Here is a 20,195-nt window from a genome sequence, read left to right on the forward strand (position 1 = left end):
CTGTAATTTATTTTCCAGTACAGCTCCTGTATTTTACGGTAATCCATTTACAGTACCAAAGATGTTACTGTAATCTAATTTACAGTATATTACTGGAATTACTCATGCAGCGACATATAACATAATATAATATAACATGCCATTTAGCAGACGCTTTTATCCAAAGCGACTTACAGTCATGCGTGCATACATTTTTGTGTATGGGTGGTCCCGGGGATCGAACCCACTACCTTGGCGTTACAAGCGCCGTGCTCTACCAGCTGAGCTACAGAGGACCACAATATTACCCAGTGTTGTAAGTTTTCATTTTTACATTTACATTTTGGTCTTTTAGCGGGAGCTCTTATCTTTAGCAACTTACAGTCAGTGCATTCAACCAAGGTTGATTAAAAAAACACATATCATAGTCATAGCAAGTAAAACGTTTCAGTAACCATTACTGAAAAAGTTTTTGTAGTTAAGGATACATTGTTCTTCAAAATAATTGTAATTACAACAAGATATCTTATGATATATGTCTGACTGTCTCTGAATAGTGCCAAAACAATACTGAGATATTCACGGTAACCCGATGCCAGAGAAATGAAACACAGTACAATACAGTAGAATTGACTATTAAACTGTAAGAAAATTATTTCTACAGTATTTTACTGTAATTACAAGTGACTAGAGAAAGCTGGTTGGCTGTAGGAATTTACATATTACAGCATATTAATAAATACTAGGTGTTTTATATCACCAGCACTTCTAGAGGCCTAAACAAAGGCTTCCAAACTGGCTGTGATTATAGGACAAAACAGATCAAATGGACATGGGTAAATATTTAACCATTAAAAGGTTTAAGACCCGCTACCACTGTGATCTGTTCCCTATATACATTTAATTGTTAGGGAACTACTACCACATATAACTTAAATTGGTACAGCACTCTCACTAACGGGTGCAACCAATATAGCCTCTTACAAGACATGCCTCAAAATATGAATGAGAAACAACAATATCATGCACCCACTAGTGTTTAAAACGTTTTTGCCACTCCAAAAATGTGGAATGGTACTGTATTCTGAATTACAGTAAATTACTGGCAGCAATTGGCCAGTAAGTTACTGTGGAGTTTCAGGACAAGGTTTGTAGAATTCCTAAAATACAGTATATTACCGTATTCTGTGGGGATACAGCATTCTCACTCACGGGTGAAACAAATATAGGGTCTTACAAGGCACGCTTTAAAATATGTTAATGAGACAGAGACTCTTTCCCCGCCCACAACATTTCCCCACAATGCACTATAATTAATACTGTAAAACACATTTACAGTATTTTACTGTGCATTTTACAGTAATCTACTGTATTCAGTTTATACAGTATCATACTGTTGATTAATAGAGTAAGTTACTGATAAAATTACAAAAATGGCTAACAGTTCTGTGATCATTCAACATATAACCAACTATATAGTAAAGACACAGGCACATTTAAATTAATGCATGGACAATTAATATATATGTGTATTGAATGTGTATAATAGCATAGTTGTATAAGAGTATGGACAGTAATCAACATGTAACCAACCTTGCTGATGTTGACAGCATTGTTTTTGGCTTGCATAAACTCTGGTGCATCTGCAGGGAGATTGTAGGTGTGCAGGAACTTCTCTCCACTGGCTTTATATTCTTGCTGCAAAAGAATCCCATCATAACAACAATATATTTCAATCAACAGTTTTGTTCAGTTCAATTCAATTCAATTCGGTGCAACACAAACAAGACATTTCAACAAAATATATTAAATAGACAAATGCAATTCAATGGACAACTAGATATCTGATCGTTGGCCTTTCTAGTAAATAAGTACTACTCACAACATTCATGATCTTTTGGTTCTGCTTGCACAGCTCCATATTCATGCCGTCCATCTTGCTGGTGAATGTAAAGTTTTCAGGGTGCTGCCTGTACTTGTGCTCATCCAGAACGGCCCCGGCCTGCTTGGCTAGCTCCACTGGAATGGAGCCGATGGGGATCCAGCCAGTTCCCTTCACAGAGTTCTCCCAATCCGCTTTGTAGTTCACCTGCATCCGGCAAAGAGAGGAAACCATATGAGAAATGCTGCAAATTGCCACTACTGTTAAAACCAAAGATGCAGCATTACAACTTACAAGTTGTAGCTAGAGTTTCAAAAGACCTGAGGCTAGTACTTTTCAAACCAGGCTAGTAGAAAATGTGCCCAACTAGCCCACCAGGCAAGTGAAATGTTGTATTTTCAAATACCGCATAGCACAGATTTGACTAGTAGTAGAATGTCACCAGGGCTAGTAAAAATGTCACCTGGGCTAGAAGAATGTCACCAGGGCTAGTAAAAATGTCACCTGGGCTAGTAGAATGTCACCAGGGCTAGTAAAAATGTCACCTGGGCTAGTAGAATGTCACCGGGGCTAGTAGAATGTCACCGGGGCTAGTAGAATGTCACTGTGGCTAATAGAATGTCACCGGGGCTAGTAGAATGTCACCTGTGCTAGTAGAATGTCACCGGGGCTAGTAGAATGTCACCGGGGCTAGTAGAATGTCACCTGTGCTAGTAGAATGTCACCTGTGCTAGTAGAATGTCACCTGTGCTAGTAGAATGTCACCAGGGCTGGTAGAATGTCACCTGTGCTAGTAGAATGTCACCGGGGCTAGTAATAATGTCCCCTGGGCTAGTAGAATGTCACCTGTGCTAGTAGAATGTCACCTGTGCTAGTAGAATGTCACCGGGCTAGTAGAATGTCACCTGTGCTAGTAGAATGTCACCTGTGCTAGTAGAATGTCACCAGGCTAGTAGAATGTCACCGGGCTAGTAGAATGTCACCAGGGCTAGTAGAATGTCACCAGGCTAGTAGAATGTCACCGGGCTAGTAGAATGTCACCTGTGCTAGTAGAATGTCACCTGTGCTAGTAGAATGTCACCAGGCTAGTAGAATGTCACCAGGCTAGTAGAATGTCACCGGGCTAGTAGAATGTCACGGTATACTAGCCCTTCAGGCCAGTGCAGGAAATCCTTTTGTTCTCTCCCTGTGTAGGAGTCAAAATACTTACATCACTGGCGTTGGTGTTCATGGTGCGAGCCAGCTCAAGATTCATGGCCCCAGGCAGAAGACTGTAGTGGTGTTGGATCTTCCTGTAGCCAGCAAAGGTCTGCACTGTGGAGGCGTGCTTAGCATGTGTAAGACTCATCATGTCAACTGGGGAGTGGTACTTCAGCTTGGACTTGTGGTAGTCCTTCTTGTAGTTCTTGTCACTCTGCAACCTGGCAACCTCCATGTAGTGCACCAGCAAGGGGTCGTCCTGAAGAGTGCGGCAGCCGATTTGTTTGCCCTTTCCCTTCACATAGTCTTTCTTGTACTGGATCTGAAAGGAAGAAGTAAAAGAGTAATCAGACGTGACACTATTCAACGTAGCAACATTGTTGTAGAATACATACTGTATTGCCCCCGCCCAGTACCCTGCCCTGAACTTTAGTCACTGTCACCACCCGGTTACTCTACCCTGCACCTTAGAGGCTGCTGCCCTATGTATAGTCATGGAACACTGGTCACTTTAATAATAGAACACTGGTAACTTTAAATAATGTTTACATACTGTTTTACCCACTTCATATGTACTGTATATACTGTATTCTAGTCAAGGTCATCCTATTCAACTATTGCTGTACATATACTATTCTTCAGATATACTACATATTCTATCCATATACTGTCCATAATGTCTATACATCCCATCACATATATATAAATATTTATACTCCGGACTCCGACATTGCTCGTCCTAATATTTCAATATTTCTTAATTCCATTCTTTTACTTTTAAAAGGTGTGTGTTTTGTTGTGTATTGTTAGATACTACTGTACTGTTGGAGCTAGGAACATAAGCATTTCGCTGCACCCGCAATAACATCTGCTAAATATGTGTATGCGACCCCCCCTAAAAATGTGATTTGATTTGATTTGATTTGATGTTGTCCTGGAAATTTATTGCGTACTTACATCACTGGCAATATGTCTGCCGTGCTTAGCATGGATGACAGAGATAGCATCTGGCCTCATGTCGTAGCCCTTTGCAATGGTTTTCTCCCAGCTCTGCTTGTAGCAGTTCTGAAATAAAGAAATACGGTAAATGAATACACTATTTCCATGAGACATTAATATAACACAGTAAATTCATGCAGTGCACACCCAAGAAGGCACAGTACTATTAAGAGGAAAGATGTCCTAACGCTGTAGAGTAGCGGGCAGGCGATGATAATACGATAATACATTTGATAATTCATTAAATGAAATATGAATATAAGGCACAAGTTATCAGTCTTGGTCAACAGTACCTTGCTGATGTTGTAGGCGTTGCATTTGGCCTGAAGGAACTGGGGGTCATTATGGGGTAGAGAGTACTTCTGGTGGATCTCCTCAAGACCCTTCTTGTAGTGAAGCTGCAAGGGAAGAATAATTCTAATTAAAATGAGTAGCTACACAAACACATATTTTTAGATATAAAATAGGTGTTCGAGCCACAGAAATGTATTACTGATATGAAAAAAGTATCATATTTGTACTAAGTTGAATACAGTATGTAACCTTTATGAAGTACCAAGTTTCCTCGATACAGAATCTCAGATGAAATAGCTTTTTTGTCCAGCACTGAGCTTAATCTGTGTTTGGGAATGAACACAGATCACAATGTCCATACTATCATCTAATAAAACTCACATCACTCCTCATTAGCTGGTTGACATGGGCCTGCATCATGACGGGGTGGTCAGCGATGGAGGTGAAGGGGATGGTGTCTGGGTGCTGACGGTACTTTCTCTGAAGTGGAGGATCAAGGGAACAAATATTATGTCAAAGCAGATTAAACCAATTTTGATGTGTTTTTATATTGTCAAGGCGAGAAAAGACTGTACACAACTACAAATCTATTACAACTAATGCTGTTTTTATTGTGAGAGCTCTGGTGAGTATGGCTTCCTGTGTATTTACTGCATTATGACAAATAAACCGCTAAATCAAACTAGATCATGTAGTGGTAGTTACCTCATTGAGGATCTCTCCAGCTTTCTTGGCCTTCTCCACCTCCATGGAGCCGAAGGCGACCCAACCAGATCCCTTGGTGAAGTTGTTGTAGTCTGAATGGTATTCATTCTGTAGTGAAGGAAGAAGTCATAAAGTAGTTGTGAGAATTACTTTCATTATACTTCCACCGTGAAGTATAATGCTCCAATGCTATTATAACCTTTTCCCCAGACGTTTACTAGGAAACAAAATCAATCAACCGATAAATCCATAGATCAATTAATGAATACATTAATAAATGAATACATGAATCTATTAGATCAATCAATCTGATCAATCAATCAATTCGATAAATCAATCAATCAATTAGATCAATCAATCCATCAGAGATCAATCTTACGTCACTCTGGATGATGTTGGCCTTCTTGGCCAGGTCCAGGGACAAGGCATCATGGGGCAGGAGGTAGCGGTTGTGGATGGTTCTGTAGCCGGCCATGCTGGCGATACCCTGGGACTTCTTGGCCAGGGTGTTAGACATCATGTCCAGCGTGGTGATGTACTTTGTCTTTGTCTTCTCATAGTTCTTCTTGTACTCCCGCTGTGGAGAGAGTTTGAGGCAATTAGAAGGTGAGGCATGACATTCTCTCCATGACAAAAAAAAAGGTTTATTTAATATAAAGTTGAAACGAGTCACAGTGAGCCCTAATAGCCCTTTCACACTGACAGACACTGTCCTCATCTTTCTGTTTTTTAGCCAAAAATCAGTGGAATTGACTTTATTAGGTTTATTTGACAGGGACAATGCACATTAACTAACATTTTTGTAAATGTGCCAGATTAAGCTAGATGGCTAATTTGTAGTCTAATCTGTAGTCCCTGGGAAGGAAAATGACTTACATCACTCTGGATTTTGGCCACGTGTATGGAGTGCAGCATCTTGGGGTCGTCATGGATGCTGAGGGCTCCCACCATCTTCCCCTTGTTCTTCTCAAAATCCTTCTTGTATTTGACCTGAGGGCAAAGAGCAAAGATCATGTCAAGGCCTAGACTACACAGGACACAAAAGGAAACAGTCAGCATTGATCAATATGAACAATAATATTACATGTATGTGTAGATGTTAATTTCAGTGCATGCCTACTCACATCACTGGCTATGTTTGTGTGTGCACGGGCTGCAAGGATCGAGATAGCATCACCCTTGACCTCGAACTGCTTGGCTTTCACTTTCTCCCAATCATACCTATAACAATTCTGCACAGAGGGAAAAAATACGTTTAGGATATCAGTATCATGCAATTAAAGTTCAGGAGGGTTTATCCAATGAGGGTCAACAATAACCGAATACAATGACTGTGAAATTATGTCAATACAAGCACATCATTTTCAAATCATATTATAACAAATTCAATTATAACTGTATTCAAACTATAACTGTATTTTTTAAACATTATCTACAGTATCATCAACATAACATTATCTACAGTATCATCAACAGAACATTATCATAAACAGAAAATTAGCTAAATAATCACCAACAGAACATTACCTACATTATCATCAACAGAATTGCACTTACATCACTAAGGTTATATGCATTGGCTCTGGACTGGATGAAGAAGGGGTAATCTGGGGGCAGGGCACACTTAAACTTATCCAACTCATACGCTGCGTGATAGTTGAGCTGGAAAACAGAGGAAGAACCACATAAATACACATGAAAATACAGCAAGGTCAGGTAAAATGTACTGTTGACAGTGCATAGAGCTAAGTAGCGCTATAGTGCCACTTTGTGGACAATATGAGTACTACAGGGATTATTCCACACCACTAGAGGGCAGTGCTGCCTGTCTGTGAGTGTTGTGAGGCCTAGAGTTGTCTCAACTGTCAGCCCCCACTCTCATGAGACTAGGGGTTATTTTCATCAGACTGAACGCATGTTGCTATTAATACTACAGAAAGAGCTAGATAGGCTCTCTGGTTTCCATGGCGTTTGCACTCACTAACTGTAAGTCGCTCTGGATAAGAGCATCTGCTAAATTACTAAAATGTAAATGTTTGCAGGAAGACAGCTGGGCTATGTGCTGTGTAGATGAATGAGCACATTTTCAGTCAACAGCTATCAAGAACCTTTAGTGTCATGGCAACGGCTCAACTGAAGTCTCTTTTCTGGCATTTGTTCAAAAACTCAAACAAAATGATATCATATATTTTTAACAGGTTGTCCCACTGAGGTCAAAATACCTATTTTCCAAGCTAGACAGACAGATGTAATTGTAATTCTATATATTGTAACTAGTTCATATTTAATGTAATACTCGTATAAGGTCTGTCGTAAAAGTTGAATACATACGTCACTCAGCTGTTTGGCGTTGATGGCAGCTTGCACTTGAACAGGCGAGTCTGTCACTTGCGTAAACTTCATCGTACCCGGATGTTGCCGGTAAACTTTCTGCAAAATAAAACAATACACATGAAAAATGTCAATTATAAACTTGGTGGTTCGAGCCCTGAATACTGATTGGCTGACAGCCATGGTATATCAGACCGTATACCACAGGTATGACAAAACATTTACTTTTACTGCTCTAATTACGTTAGTAACCCGTTTATAATAGCAATAAGGCACCTTGGGGGTTTGTGATATATGGCCAATATACCACGGCTAAGGGCTGTATCCAGGTACTCCGCGTTGCGTCGTGCGTAAGAACATTCCTTAGCCGTGGTACATTGGCCATATACCACACCCCCTCGTGTCTTATTGCTTAATTATATCATATCAATACCAATAATAAAAATAAGACAATGTTGACCAAAATCAAATAATTATGTCAATCTAATGTTCAATGGAAAGGCTTTGTCAATGCTCATCATAGTGCAACTGACTGGTTCTAATTTCTACCATTTCCTCAAGAGGCGTACTTACATCTTTACACTGGGCAACTTTCTTATGAGCTTCATATTCTGGCGTCATGGTTTGAGGATAGAAACATCTCGTCTTGATGTCCTCATAATCAGCTTTGTAGTTTTGCTGAAAATACAAAAGAACAGTGAACTGACCTGTCGTACAGTACAAATACAATGGCTGCATCCCGAATGGCATCCTATTGCCTACACATTGGAGTAGGGTGTCATTTGAGACAAAACCCATGTCTTACTGTTAGCCATGCAATAGAGGAGAAAACAAGACAAAACCAATGTCTTACTGTTAGCCATGCAATAGAGGAGAAAACAAGACAAAACCAATGTCTTACTGTTAGCCATGCAATAGAGGAGAAAACAAGACAAAACCAATGTCTTACTGTTAGCCATGCAATAGAGGAGAAAACAAGACAAAACCAATGTCTTACTCTTAGCCATGCAATAGAGGAGAAAACAAGACAAAACCAATGTCTTACTGTTAGCCATGCAATAGAGGAGAAAACAAGACAAAACCAATGTCTTACTGTTAGCCATGCAATAGAGGAGAAAACAAGACAAAACCAATGTCTTACTGTTAGCCATGCAATAGAGGAGAAAACAAGACAAAACCAATGTCTTACTGTTAGCCATGCAATAGAGGAGAAAACAAGACAAAACCAATGTCTTACTGTTAGCCATGCAATAGAGGAGAAAACAAGACAAAACCAATGTCTTACTGTTAGCCATGCAATAGAGGAGAAAACAAGACAAAACCAATATCTTACTGTTAGCCATGCAATAGAGGAGAAAACAAGACAAAACCAATGTCTTACTGTTAGCCATGCAATAGAGGAGAAAACAAGACAAAACCAATGTCTTACTCTTAGCCATGCAATAGAGGAGAAAACAAGACAACACCAATGTCTTACTGTTAGCCATGCAATAGAGGAGAAAACAAGACAAAACCAATGTCTTACTGTTAGCCATGCAATAGAGGAGAAAACAAGACAAAACCCCCACTTACTTCGCTCTTGATCTCCTCCATTTTCTTGCAGTGTAGCATGTAGATATCCTCATAGCTGCCAATACAGTGGCCCTTCACCTCGTTCTCATACTTGTCTTTATAATGTGCCTGTGAGGGGAGACGGAAGAAGTAAACATGAATCCATGTAAGATCCATTTGCCTCTTACATACGTACAATAAAGGAGATCCACTTTGAAGCTCGTCAGTCAAGCTTGTTGCCGCCATTTGTACTGTACAATGTGTTTGTTGAACAATTTAAAAGTTAAAAACATTATCATCAACATCATCAGTGAGGACGATGAAAGGAATACTCACGTCACTGAACCGTTGTACAACAGAGTCCATCTTGAACTTGGGCGTGTCACAGTAGTTGATACTGGACCCCCTGGATTTCTCATAGCTGGCCTTGTACACTTTCTGCAAAGGGAGTAATCAGAGGAGACATGTTGAACAGAAAATAATGACAGCAAAAGTAGAGTTATATGTCTCAAATACAAATCAAAGTTATTTGGCTTTCAATTGATTCAATTCTTCAAAATGAATGAATCCATATCGATCTTATATGCAAATATAAGTTCTGTGAATAGCTACAGTAATTATTTTTTTAAATGGACAGTGAGTGACTAGTAACTAAGTAGACTCATTAAAGTAGCGCTTGGGGTCGTGTTACACCTCCAGTTAACTATAGTATACAGGTTTCTTGATTGTCTTAATTATCCCCACTAATATGATGATTCAGTTAAAGGGGGTGCACCATTACTCCCCATTACCACTTAAATAGTGGGAATCTGCTGTGAAAACCTTTATCCTGTCAGCAGCCATCTAGCAAACTGCCAACTGTCTAACTAAAAGTGTACTAATAAACACTATACAAGCTAATTTGAAACACGAGTAGAATTGAGAATGGAGATGAAAGATAACTGTTGTTATCTGCAAGAACATGTGATGGGATACTTAATGATTTTCTGTAACTAATGACTGCCTCTCATAGAAGAGATGTGATTGTTTAGCTTCCTCTAACTTCTGTCTATTTCAGTATGACACCTGTTTGGACCGATGGTTCAGTCTCCCAGACTTAGACACCTACGTCACTCAAGATGGTGCCAGCGTATCTCAGCTGCCTAAGCAGAGGGTTGTCTGTGGCTGGGAGAACGTTGTAGTCAGCCACCGTTTTGCTCTTCTCATAATCCTTCCTGTATTTGATCTGAGGAGAGAAAAATGGGCACAAGTCAATACATGATGTGTTTATTTTACTGTGATACAGTGATTCATGGCAAGGTTAATACGATTAATCATCACCATAGCAGATTTTGGATTGACATGCAGGTCTGCGTTGGTATGTGGATGAAGCCGTGGATTGAAGAGTGTTTCCATTTGATTGATAAGTGCTAAGAGACAATTACTTTGTTAATAGCTACGGCATAGCCTAAATGTCTTTAAACTACTGTCTGACAAGACAACTACCGCTATTTGTAAATGATATATTTTTCTTGATTCTGAGTACAGAACGTGTGGGCACATCCTGATGTCTACGTGACAAAAGAGTCAAGGTTTTGACTCACACTGTGATCAGACAAGGTCACAGGTCAACCCAGTGTGTCTCTCTGCCTGCTGCCGCATCAGATGGATCTATACAAATACACTCACTGACACTGCTTCCTTTCTCTGAGAGAAGCAGTAGATGGCTGTTTGGTTGGTTGGTTAGCTGGTTGGTTTGGTGTGTGTGTGTTTGTGTGTGTGTGTGTGTGTTTGTGTGTGTGTGTGTGTGTGCATGTGTGTGCGTGTGTTTATGTGTGTGTGTGTGTGTGTGTATTTTTGTGTGTGCGTGTCGTGTGTGTTATGTGTGTGTTCTCCTTTATGTTTCTCTGAGGGCTTATAGACTCACTGAGCTAGCGGCGTGACCAGCCTTCTTGTGCTGTTTGTATTCTGGCGTCTCGGTTTGCATAAAATTGATTTGGTCTTTTATGTCCTCATACGCAGCCGTGTACTTTTTCTGAAATGAGAAAAGACAAATGGATTAAATATAGATATTAAATGTGTTATGATTTGATTAACACATAATGGTATGTCACTATGCCAATAACTATCAATAATATGCTACACCATAGTGGCTCTTACATTGCTGAGGTTGTCCATAGCCGCCCTGGCAACAGCCACCTCAATGAAGGGCGTCTCACACCAGTGGCCCTTGATGTTCTTGTTGTAGTCCTCATGGTACTTGAGCTGCAAGAGAAAAGCAAGGAAAAGTCAGACATTGGGGTCATTTAGAATAAGAAGAACTAAAGCTTTGCCTCAATAGCTAGAGTCAAAAGAACTAAAGCTTTGCCTCAATTACCATAGCACAAGATGGTATCCTAGAAGCATGAAACAATCAAGAAGACAACAAATATCATCAGTCCAAATGTTCCTTAAAAAAAATATCTAAACTAAATTCTATGAACATTATAGATGGACGCTGACATTGTAGGGGCCTCTGCCACTACAGGGGGTGTGTAACACATATTGGGAGTGGTGGGGATTCCCATCATCTCAGTCAGGTTATTGACGTTGCTCCCCTTCTGTGTGCCAGAACAGGGCTGCTGCCCTCCAATAATATTATGGAGCAGGTGGCAGTTATCCCTCTCTGTCTCCCAGGGACAAGGACAGCCGGGCTGGCGATGGCAGGGCTTGGAGGGGGCCTTGGAGGGGTGTGGAACTTCACCCATGTCAAGCAGTGACTGACAGCACCCCTGCCCTCTCTGTCAGGACTCGATAGCTGAGGGCTATGATACATTTCTACATTATAACGTTGTCAAGGATGATGAGTGACTGATGGATACAATGACAGAGAAGCCATTGTCGATGAATAGCTGTGTGTGTGTTTGTGTAGGAGCACTTACGTCACTGCGCTGTTCAAAATTTTTCTTGGCCAGCTCCATATCATTAGGGACAGCCAGGGATGTGTATTTTGCCGTGCGCTCAGCATGCCCCTTCTTGTACAGGATCTGTAGAGTAGGGTTGAAACAGAGCAGAATGGTGAGAGGAACAGACTGGTGAGATGAACAGAACAGAGTAGGAGAGAAACAGAACAGAATGGTGAGATGGATCTCTAGTTTCATGGATACAAAGAAGGGAGACAGGAAAGTCAGGAGGAGAATGTGTTAGAAGGGCATGTGCTGGATTCGAACCGACATCAACACCAGCTTATGTGCTCTGAAGGCAGCAGCAATAACCGCTAGACCACCCCAGGCCACGATGAGATGTATCTCTAATCAATGGTTGACCTTTGACACGACATGTGATGCATGTTAGCTACATGTGGTAATGCTCTACTTGATGATATCAAATTGGATAAACCAATGAACTGGATCGGTGGTTCACTTTAAAAATGGTACATCTGAGTAAGGCGAAAACTAAAAGTTCAGAGAGAAAAAATAGAGGGTTTGAAAGAAGGGTGGTGAACTGCACTTTTCTGAAGTGTGATTGATGTAGGACACCTTTCTGTGATGTGAGCAATTAATTGTTCTAAGTGAATTCACCACACTCGTGGTGGATCACTCAGCTGACTGACTGACTGACCGGCTGATTGGCTGACTGGCTGACTGACGCAGAGACTGTATTCTAGAAATGTTTATGTTTAGGAGGATATTTATGATTTACAACATTTAGGCAGTGTAAGAAATGAATGTTATTAAGTCAAATATAACTATCTCATCTCTAATACAACTGATCTAATAACACTGATATCAACTTGCTGTAATCACTAGTAAAAGTGTAGTTAAGTATAGAATAAAATACAATACAATACAATAGATGTTTGTAGTTGCAGTACTGACATCACTGAGGACCTCCTGTGCCTTGGCCACCCTGCGCAGCTCCGGAGAATCGCTGTAGGGGTAGCACATGGTCTTGTCCTCATCCCATTGCTCCGTGTACAGTTTCTGATCACAAAGAAAAATGAAATGACAAGTTAGGTTAGAGAAGCTGCATCGGCTCAAATATAGAAAAGCAATCTACCTTTTTTAAATAAAATGTCATCTTAATTGAGAAATCTACATATAAAACATTATTATATAATCTCATACGACTGAGTAGGGTTCAGTATGACGATACCTTGCTGTAGTTGGCAGCGTTCTTCACAGCCAGGACAAGCTCTGGGGCATCAGGGGGCAGCAGGTACCTGTCCTTCGTCTCATCCCACTTGGCCCTGTATAGAACCTTGCTGATCAACTCAGAGACATGCTTGACATGGGCGATCTCTCTGGCCTCCCCATCGTACAAACTGGTACACCTGACCTTATTGCCCTCCATCCGGTACTTCACCTGGTAGGGGCAATGAGTCAAGTGTCAGTTTGACAAAAATAAAATAAAGTTGCTGTTTAAACAACAACAACAAAATGATTAGTGACATTGCAACATTGACTGAGACTGAGATACATGATATCCATCAGAGATCTGGATAGGATAGAAGAGAACAGAGGCCTCCGTACCTCAGACAGCTGCTCCTGAGCTTTCTTGATCCTCACCATCTCAGGGGTGTCAGCCGAGATGGCATAGGGTTTCCCCTTAGCCTTGTCATAGGCATGACGGTACTTGTTCTGTTAGGGGACACATCGGAACATAATAACATCATAATCAAACTCTGGTGAGCCAGAACGACATGGGGAGGAGCATTGACCTGGATTGTGTTCATTACGCTATAAACTGATAAAAACTGACAGAAAAAGAGAAGGTACTACCTGGACTTGTCCAATACAAAAATAAATTGTAATTTTCACTTTCCATTTCAAAACGTTTTGCTATGTTTTGCCCTAAAGAACAGGACCTGGTTATAATGGGCTTGCTTACATATGAGAACAAGTCCAGCATCTTCTGGCTGTGGGCCAGGTAAGGAGTCATGAACTTGGAGGTGTCCACCTTAACCTTCTTCCTGACCACTCTCCTCACAGGAACACCAGGCTGGGGAACAGAGGAAAAGATGTTAGTTGTGTGACCATTGTTCCTTAATGACAGGAAACCAGGCCAGAGATATACATCCACTTACAACATACAATCCACTTACAAAGAAGAGGCTAGCGACACAATACAGAGAAATCAGAAACAAGACGTAATCATGACTACTGTAACAATGAAAGAATAGTAATAGAATACTAGGTAGGTATAATTTAAATAAATGGGTAAACAAGTGCTAGAACAGGCCGCGTATATAATAATGTTTATAGCATTGAAAAATGTTATGAATTCTAAATGTTTTAGAATTACATTTTGACTATCATAAGACTCTTACAAAAGGGACACTTTTGTGTGAAAGAAACAATGACTTTTCTAGTTCTTGCTACTCTGCAACCAAGTTCACTTACCTGCAAGAATTCAATACAATAGTTAACAAAAAAAGGATAACCTTAAGCTACTAATTGTGTTATTTGACCCTATCATCTGGGCCCAGTTTTTCAAAAGTTATCGCTCTGGATTTCGCCTATCGGATAGGATTAAATGCATAGAAATAGAATGAATAGCACGAGAGTCCCCATTCAAGTCAATTATTTGTCCATTATATTCATTGTATTTCTATGCATTTAATACTATCCGATAGGTGGAATCCAGTTAGATAACTTTCGACAAATCTGGGCCCATTACAGGGAATGATTAGAGAACTACACTGAGTATACCAAACATTAGGAACACCTTCCTAATATTTTCACCTGGATTCCCCTGGTCAGTCTATGTCATGGAAAGGGCTTAATGTTTCGTGTACTCAGTGTATGTAGTTCCACATGGAGGTAACACAATAGGATGGGAGATAACATGGTATTGGCTAGGTTAATGTCTAGTAGGGACAGAGGATACAGAAAAGGAAAGGGACTGAGGGAAAGGGACTGAGTGAAGGAAAGGAAAGGAAATGAGACTGAATGAAGGAAAGGAAATGAAAGGAAAGGAGACTGAACAGAGTAAAGGAAAGGAGTCTGAACTAAGTAAATTAAAGGAAAGGAGACTGAATGAAGGAAAGGCATGAGACTGAACGAACTGAAAGGAAGGCCATGAACGCGCCAGTGGACAAAAGCAATGTTGGGCATAGCAAGACACACAGTTGCACAGTTGACAGACTGCATGCATCACTTAGCAACACCGGGATATATGAGGGTTATTTCATCTATCACTCACTAGCCTTAGGGCCATCCGAGGACAATTAACATGAAGTCGTGATTTGTGAATTACCCAAACAATCGCCTTTTTGTTTGGGAACTCACTTTTGGAATGGCAAAATGTTTTATCTTCCTCGACTTGAGTAAATAGTGAATTGTTAAACAAGGGAGTTTGTTTAATAATCCACGAGGCCACACACACATGGTTTTTTTAAACAGTATCCTTTCTTGTAGAGTTTCTCTCCTTTGTTGGTGGAATAACCCCCATGGCATGCAAGCACAACAGCATCATGAGCTGCTTGTGCTGTTTATTTCACTGTTGTCCTCTACCTGTTGAGTTACCGCTGCTGCCCCATGAGTTGTGGTCTGGTGAGAAGTGGTCGAAGTCACCGTCTCCTCAAAATACTATAAATATAGGAACAATTCGCAGGTTTCAAAATCGCCATTACAAGTAAAAGGAAGACATACTGTATCACAAATGTATTGGATTGAGTTTTTCCCCTAGCCCTGGTGCAATAATACCCTGATCTCTGACACAGTCAGTTAGCCTTTTATACGCTAAACAACATTGATAAACAGTAATAATTATACTGACTTAATACTCATCTGCACTGTTACCACAATTATCTGGTTATAGTAGCTAAGTCAAATATTCTGCTTTCAGCACTAACGTTCAAAGTTCAGCTACAGTCTTTGATAATTACCATAATGATATAATAATTACATTCACTATAATGTAATAAAAAGTTCCATATATCCCAGATCTCTCCAGTGACTTAGAAGGTGTCCTTTTGGAGCCTGGAATATGCTGTAATTACTGAAGAGTGTAATGAAGCCTCTATTCCAGGGTGAAAGAGGAGCAGGAGCCTATAATAGCAACTGACTGACTGACTCTCTGCCTGACTGACTGACTGCCTTCTGCCTGCCTGCATCTGACTGACAGAGCCCTCTGACCAGACCTGGGTTCAAATACTATATGAAATCATTTCAAATAATTTTGCTGGTCTTGACTGAGCTTGTCTGGCACAATGGAACCAATAGAATAGTCGCAAAATGGCAAACTCTGCAATTTTGCTAAAAGTATGTGAAAGATTTCAAATAGTATTTGAAGTGAACCCAGGTCTGACCGACAGAACCCTCTGACCGACCATCCCTGGGAATATAGACACCATTTTCCAGTCCACTGTCCTTGTTATAAATAGTGACTATGAATCCGAATATCAACAAGACAGCTAAAACTGTTTTAATATTTAGTGATTATACTAATAAATCTCCAACAATCAGATTCAATCAGAGCAGCATACCGTACTAAACTAAAAACATTCTCACACATATTGCCTGAATAGCCTAACTTTAACTAGGATTCAATTGTAGCCAGTGACCTGTGAGTTGAGAGTGACATTACATTATTATCTAACTCAGGAAGGCAGTTATTGCCATAGCATAGGGCACAGCCCTGTGAATATCGTTAACAACCCTACTGCTAGAACTGTCTAGAAAACCCTTGAACTCTAACAGTTAGAATCATCCTCATTATCATCTTGAGACATCATAGCCCTGTGATTCAAATGCCAAACAGCCTACTGAACCACTGAGAGACCAGAGCTGGGTGAAAAAATCTCAAACGCTTTAAACAACAGTTGTAAGAGGCCATTTTCGGACTCTACAAGACTGGGGAGAATCATACAGGTACATGAACAGCCCCCCCACCCACCTTATAGTTGTTCCCCAACATGTTTTACAGAGGACAGAGAATAGGTATAATCTGCTAGCCTGATCCCAGATCTGTTTGTGTTGTCTTGCAAGGTGTTGGATCAGATTCTGCTGCTGCTACAGAGCTGCTACAGAGCTGCTACAGAGCTGCTACAGAGCCCAGATCTGCGTTGCTCCTCTAGCTAAGTGCAGGTTGGCTGTTGGTTTCTCTGTATGTGCATCTACCTCCTAAGCACATTCTAAATGGACGTTAGCGGACCCTCGGCCAGGCTACTGGAGCTACTGCCATGTGATCTATAGCAGGCAGCCACAGCCCTTCTCACTATCCTCCCACTCCCTCCCTGCCTGCCTGCCTACCATAGATGTCCACAGCTAAATTTGTATCTCCTGTGCTGTCCTGTCCAGAGAGTTTTTAACAGCCGTGGCTCAGAGCTTAGAGTCAATGTTTCTCTTACTGGGAGAAAAATATACTGTGAAATGTTCTCAAACTTGATTAACATCAAGATAGAAAATGAGCATAGCATAAGATTATTAGGCTGAGTACCAGTCTCTTTAGCTAACGTTCCACTTCTTGCCACTGCCTTGTCTTTGGCGCATGGAGTACAGGGAGAGGATTGGCTAAAGAGACTGGTACCCAGGCTATAAGACCATGTACTACTATCTTGAGAAAGTGCTTTTGTTCAAATTGTTAAATTCTGAATATTAAATACTCATCAACCATATTAATAACCACTTTCTAACCATGCTGAAATATCAACAAAACATTTTTTTTTTTTTGGGGGGGGGGATATATTTCCAAATGCAACAATAAAAGATGAGAAGTTTCTTCCACATCTTCAAAATGAATAAATTATTCCGATTCCCCTATAAGTTATAAACAACATAAAGTTTATACGATTACGAGGCTAACTTTAATCCTATTTCACCAAGAAATAAGAGATGACATTATTAGCCTTCTGCTTTCACTCTTCCATTGGACGCTCTGACACAGAGTGGACCATCACAAAGAAATACAATGACACAGAATAATACTTCCTTAAAAACTTGGATAGACTATGTGGATTATGGTGATACTACACAACGTCCAGAACTGCCAGTCTGAAGCCAAACGGCTCACAATATGTTTTATTGTGTGATAGAGGTTTTGCACCAATATTGCACATTGTTGCAGAAAGGCACTGATACTATCTACAGTATCTAACACAAAACTTTGGTCACTTCCAACAAAATATGCAGCTTCCCAAGCTTGCAGGTCATCCATCAATCTATAATTCTTCTGAATGGAACATCATCCCAACATTACTACACATTTTACATTAAGAATTATGATGGACTCTTCGATTCAGGCATATGCGGTGCAGTGTAACCTAATATGAATTTACAGTATCTGCAGGAATGTCAGCAATGTCTTCACACTGGCTGTTGTGTAATAACTAGACCTATTACATCAGTGTGCTCCTGCCATCAAAGCCTATAGTTGTCTGGGAGTCTTGAGGATAAGGTGGTTGGTCAGGTAAAGTGTACTTATACTACTTGTATCGACTACCAAGTTAAAGGTGCAATATGCAGTAATCGCTGCCCGATTTCCTGGTTGCTAAATTCTAATAGTTCGCCTACTTTTATGTGACAAAACAAGCAGTCATTGTGTAGAGTATCTTTGTAACATCTAAACCGCTGTGAAATATATTTTCAATATCCTAAAATATTTTATTTTCAGCTGTTTGAAGCTGGTGTTCAAAACCAAACGTAAAAGACGCGAAAACAAAACTTAAGAACGGGAAGCATAGAAATAGCGCACATAGAACATATATGCCGCTTCTTAGACTTGCTTTCAATGAGAATGACAGATCTATAGCACACATTTCTATGTACATTTGGTCTGGTTGCCCAAAAAGTTACATATTGTAGCTTTAAAGGAGGAGTTTTCCCATTTTGAACTTTGCACAGCCTAAAGCAGTTTTTTTTTAATCTACTTTTATATTTTAGTCTCAAAATCAAAACATTTCTGGGTAACAATTAAGTGCCTTACTGTGAATGATTTAACTTAAAAAGGTAAAAAATAAACAAAAATGGCTTCCTAGCAAAGAGACATTTCTCAAGCAAGAATTGTGCTAGGACTGTCTGGGAGTGGTCTGAGTGGGGAGGGGAAAACTGAAAATGTATGTTATTGGCATAGAAGGTTTGGAACTCTCTTTCTTATTGGTCTATTAACTAATTTACCGCCTGGTGATGTCACCAGGCAGGCTAAAACTCCATCCCACCAGAGCAGACAGAAATTTCAGGCGGTCTTTTCAAACAGCTTTTACACTAAAGGGTATTATTCCAACCTCATACTGTGAAAATATATACAAATCACAGGAAAATCCTGTTTTTGACTGCACTGGGCATTTCAGTGTAATGGTCCTTGTAAACAAAAGAGTGTGATTACTTTTTATGTTCATTACTGGTGTTTAAAATTTCCAAGAAAAGAGGAAAGTGACAAGGGTTTTGATTTTAATGGCTGGTCCGTGGTCTGATTTACAGTTCTCTGGCCTGTACAGGGCTGGCCAGAGCCATGTCTCTAGCTAGCTAGCATATAAGGAGATGGGTGTTCTACTGAAACAGGATCTAACCCTGCTCACAGCTCAGAGATGCCTGGCCTCCTGAATTGCTGACTGGGGTGGTATCAAAAGTAAATTTACTATTCATAGGGACTGAGTAAAGCTAGCCACTGAATCTGCAGACCCACCAGTACAGGGGCCAGAGAAGCCCAGTGGAGCCATAGAACTCTGACCTAAGAACATAGAGGGTTTGAACAGGGTTGGGGTGCCAATTCCATGTCAATTCAGTCAGGAAGTAAACTGACATTCTGATTCCAATTCCAATCTTCCTTGACTGAATTGGAATAGAATTGACCCCAAAACCAGTTTGGAGAGCCCACAAGGCCTAACCCATTGGTATGGTTTAACTGTCAAAACCAGCACTAGTCTGAGTACCTAAGACAACAATGGTATGTTGTGTTGATCTTGTGAGAAAATATTTACTTACCTCTTCCTCGAAAATCTCCTCTTCCTCAAACTCATCCTCAAATTCTTCATTCTCATCCATGATGATGCAGTTTTAGGGGTTTTCTACCTGAAACACATAACATCATCAGGAATTTGATTTCTCAATGATGCACCTCCCAGTAAACTATGGTTGAAACTTTACAAGCACAATTGAAAACCATATATTATCCATAACTGGATCGTAATAGTCAGCATGTAAACTCTGTGTTATAATACATTACTTCTACAGTATATAAGCAAAAATCATTACTAGTGCTCTCCATAGAGCAATGTGTCTTACCAGAGTCTGAAGGACAACATTAACATAAATATTTTAAGAACCTGCCTTGCAGTGTCCTTTTAAGCCAAACC

General features: G+C 40.3%; 1 protein-coding gene across 1 annotated transcript in view; it reads right to left on the reverse strand.

Moving 5' to 3' along the window:
- LOC311128997 (nebulin-like) overlaps positions 1-19,884 on the reverse strand; it is a gene marked incomplete at its 5' end in the record, with an annotated part of 94,995 nt that extends 75,111 nt beyond the window's left edge. The window contains 25 exons of the mRNA XM_084161230.1: positions 1,573-1,677; positions 1,862-2,068; positions 3,072-3,383; positions 4,019-4,126; positions 4,354-4,458; positions 4,736-4,834; positions 5,060-5,167; positions 5,439-5,636; positions 5,936-6,049; positions 6,184-6,291; positions 6,617-6,721; positions 7,391-7,489; positions 7,964-8,068; positions 8,963-9,070; positions 9,278-9,379; positions 10,050-10,166; positions 10,848-10,955; positions 11,081-11,185; positions 11,842-11,946; positions 12,778-12,882; positions 13,055-13,264; positions 13,432-13,539; positions 13,790-13,900; positions 15,415-15,489; positions 19,825-19,884. Of these exons, the coding sequence (XP_084017356.1) occupies positions 1,573-1,677; positions 1,862-2,068; positions 3,072-3,383; positions 4,019-4,126; positions 4,354-4,458; positions 4,736-4,834; positions 5,060-5,167; positions 5,439-5,636; positions 5,936-6,049; positions 6,184-6,291; positions 6,617-6,721; positions 7,391-7,489; positions 7,964-8,068; positions 8,963-9,070; positions 9,278-9,379; positions 10,050-10,166; positions 10,848-10,955; positions 11,081-11,185; positions 11,842-11,946; positions 12,778-12,882; positions 13,055-13,264; positions 13,432-13,539; positions 13,790-13,900; positions 15,415-15,489; positions 19,825-19,884 (3,087 nt within the window). The remainder of the gene's footprint in view (positions 1-1,572; positions 1,678-1,861; positions 2,069-3,071; positions 3,384-4,018; positions 4,127-4,353; positions 4,459-4,735; positions 4,835-5,059; positions 5,168-5,438; positions 5,637-5,935; positions 6,050-6,183; positions 6,292-6,616; positions 6,722-7,390; positions 7,490-7,963; positions 8,069-8,962; positions 9,071-9,277; positions 9,380-10,049; positions 10,167-10,847; positions 10,956-11,080; positions 11,186-11,841; positions 11,947-12,777; positions 12,883-13,054; positions 13,265-13,431; positions 13,540-13,789; positions 13,901-15,414; positions 15,490-19,824) is intronic.
- Between the last annotated feature and the right edge of the window lie 311 nt (positions 19,885-20,195).

This window comes from Coregonus lavaretus, assembly GCF_964263955.1.
Source record: "Coregonus lavaretus genome assembly, chromosome: 5".
Classification (NCBI taxonomy): domain Eukaryota; kingdom Metazoa; phylum Chordata; class Actinopteri; order Salmoniformes; family Salmonidae; genus Coregonus; species Coregonus lavaretus.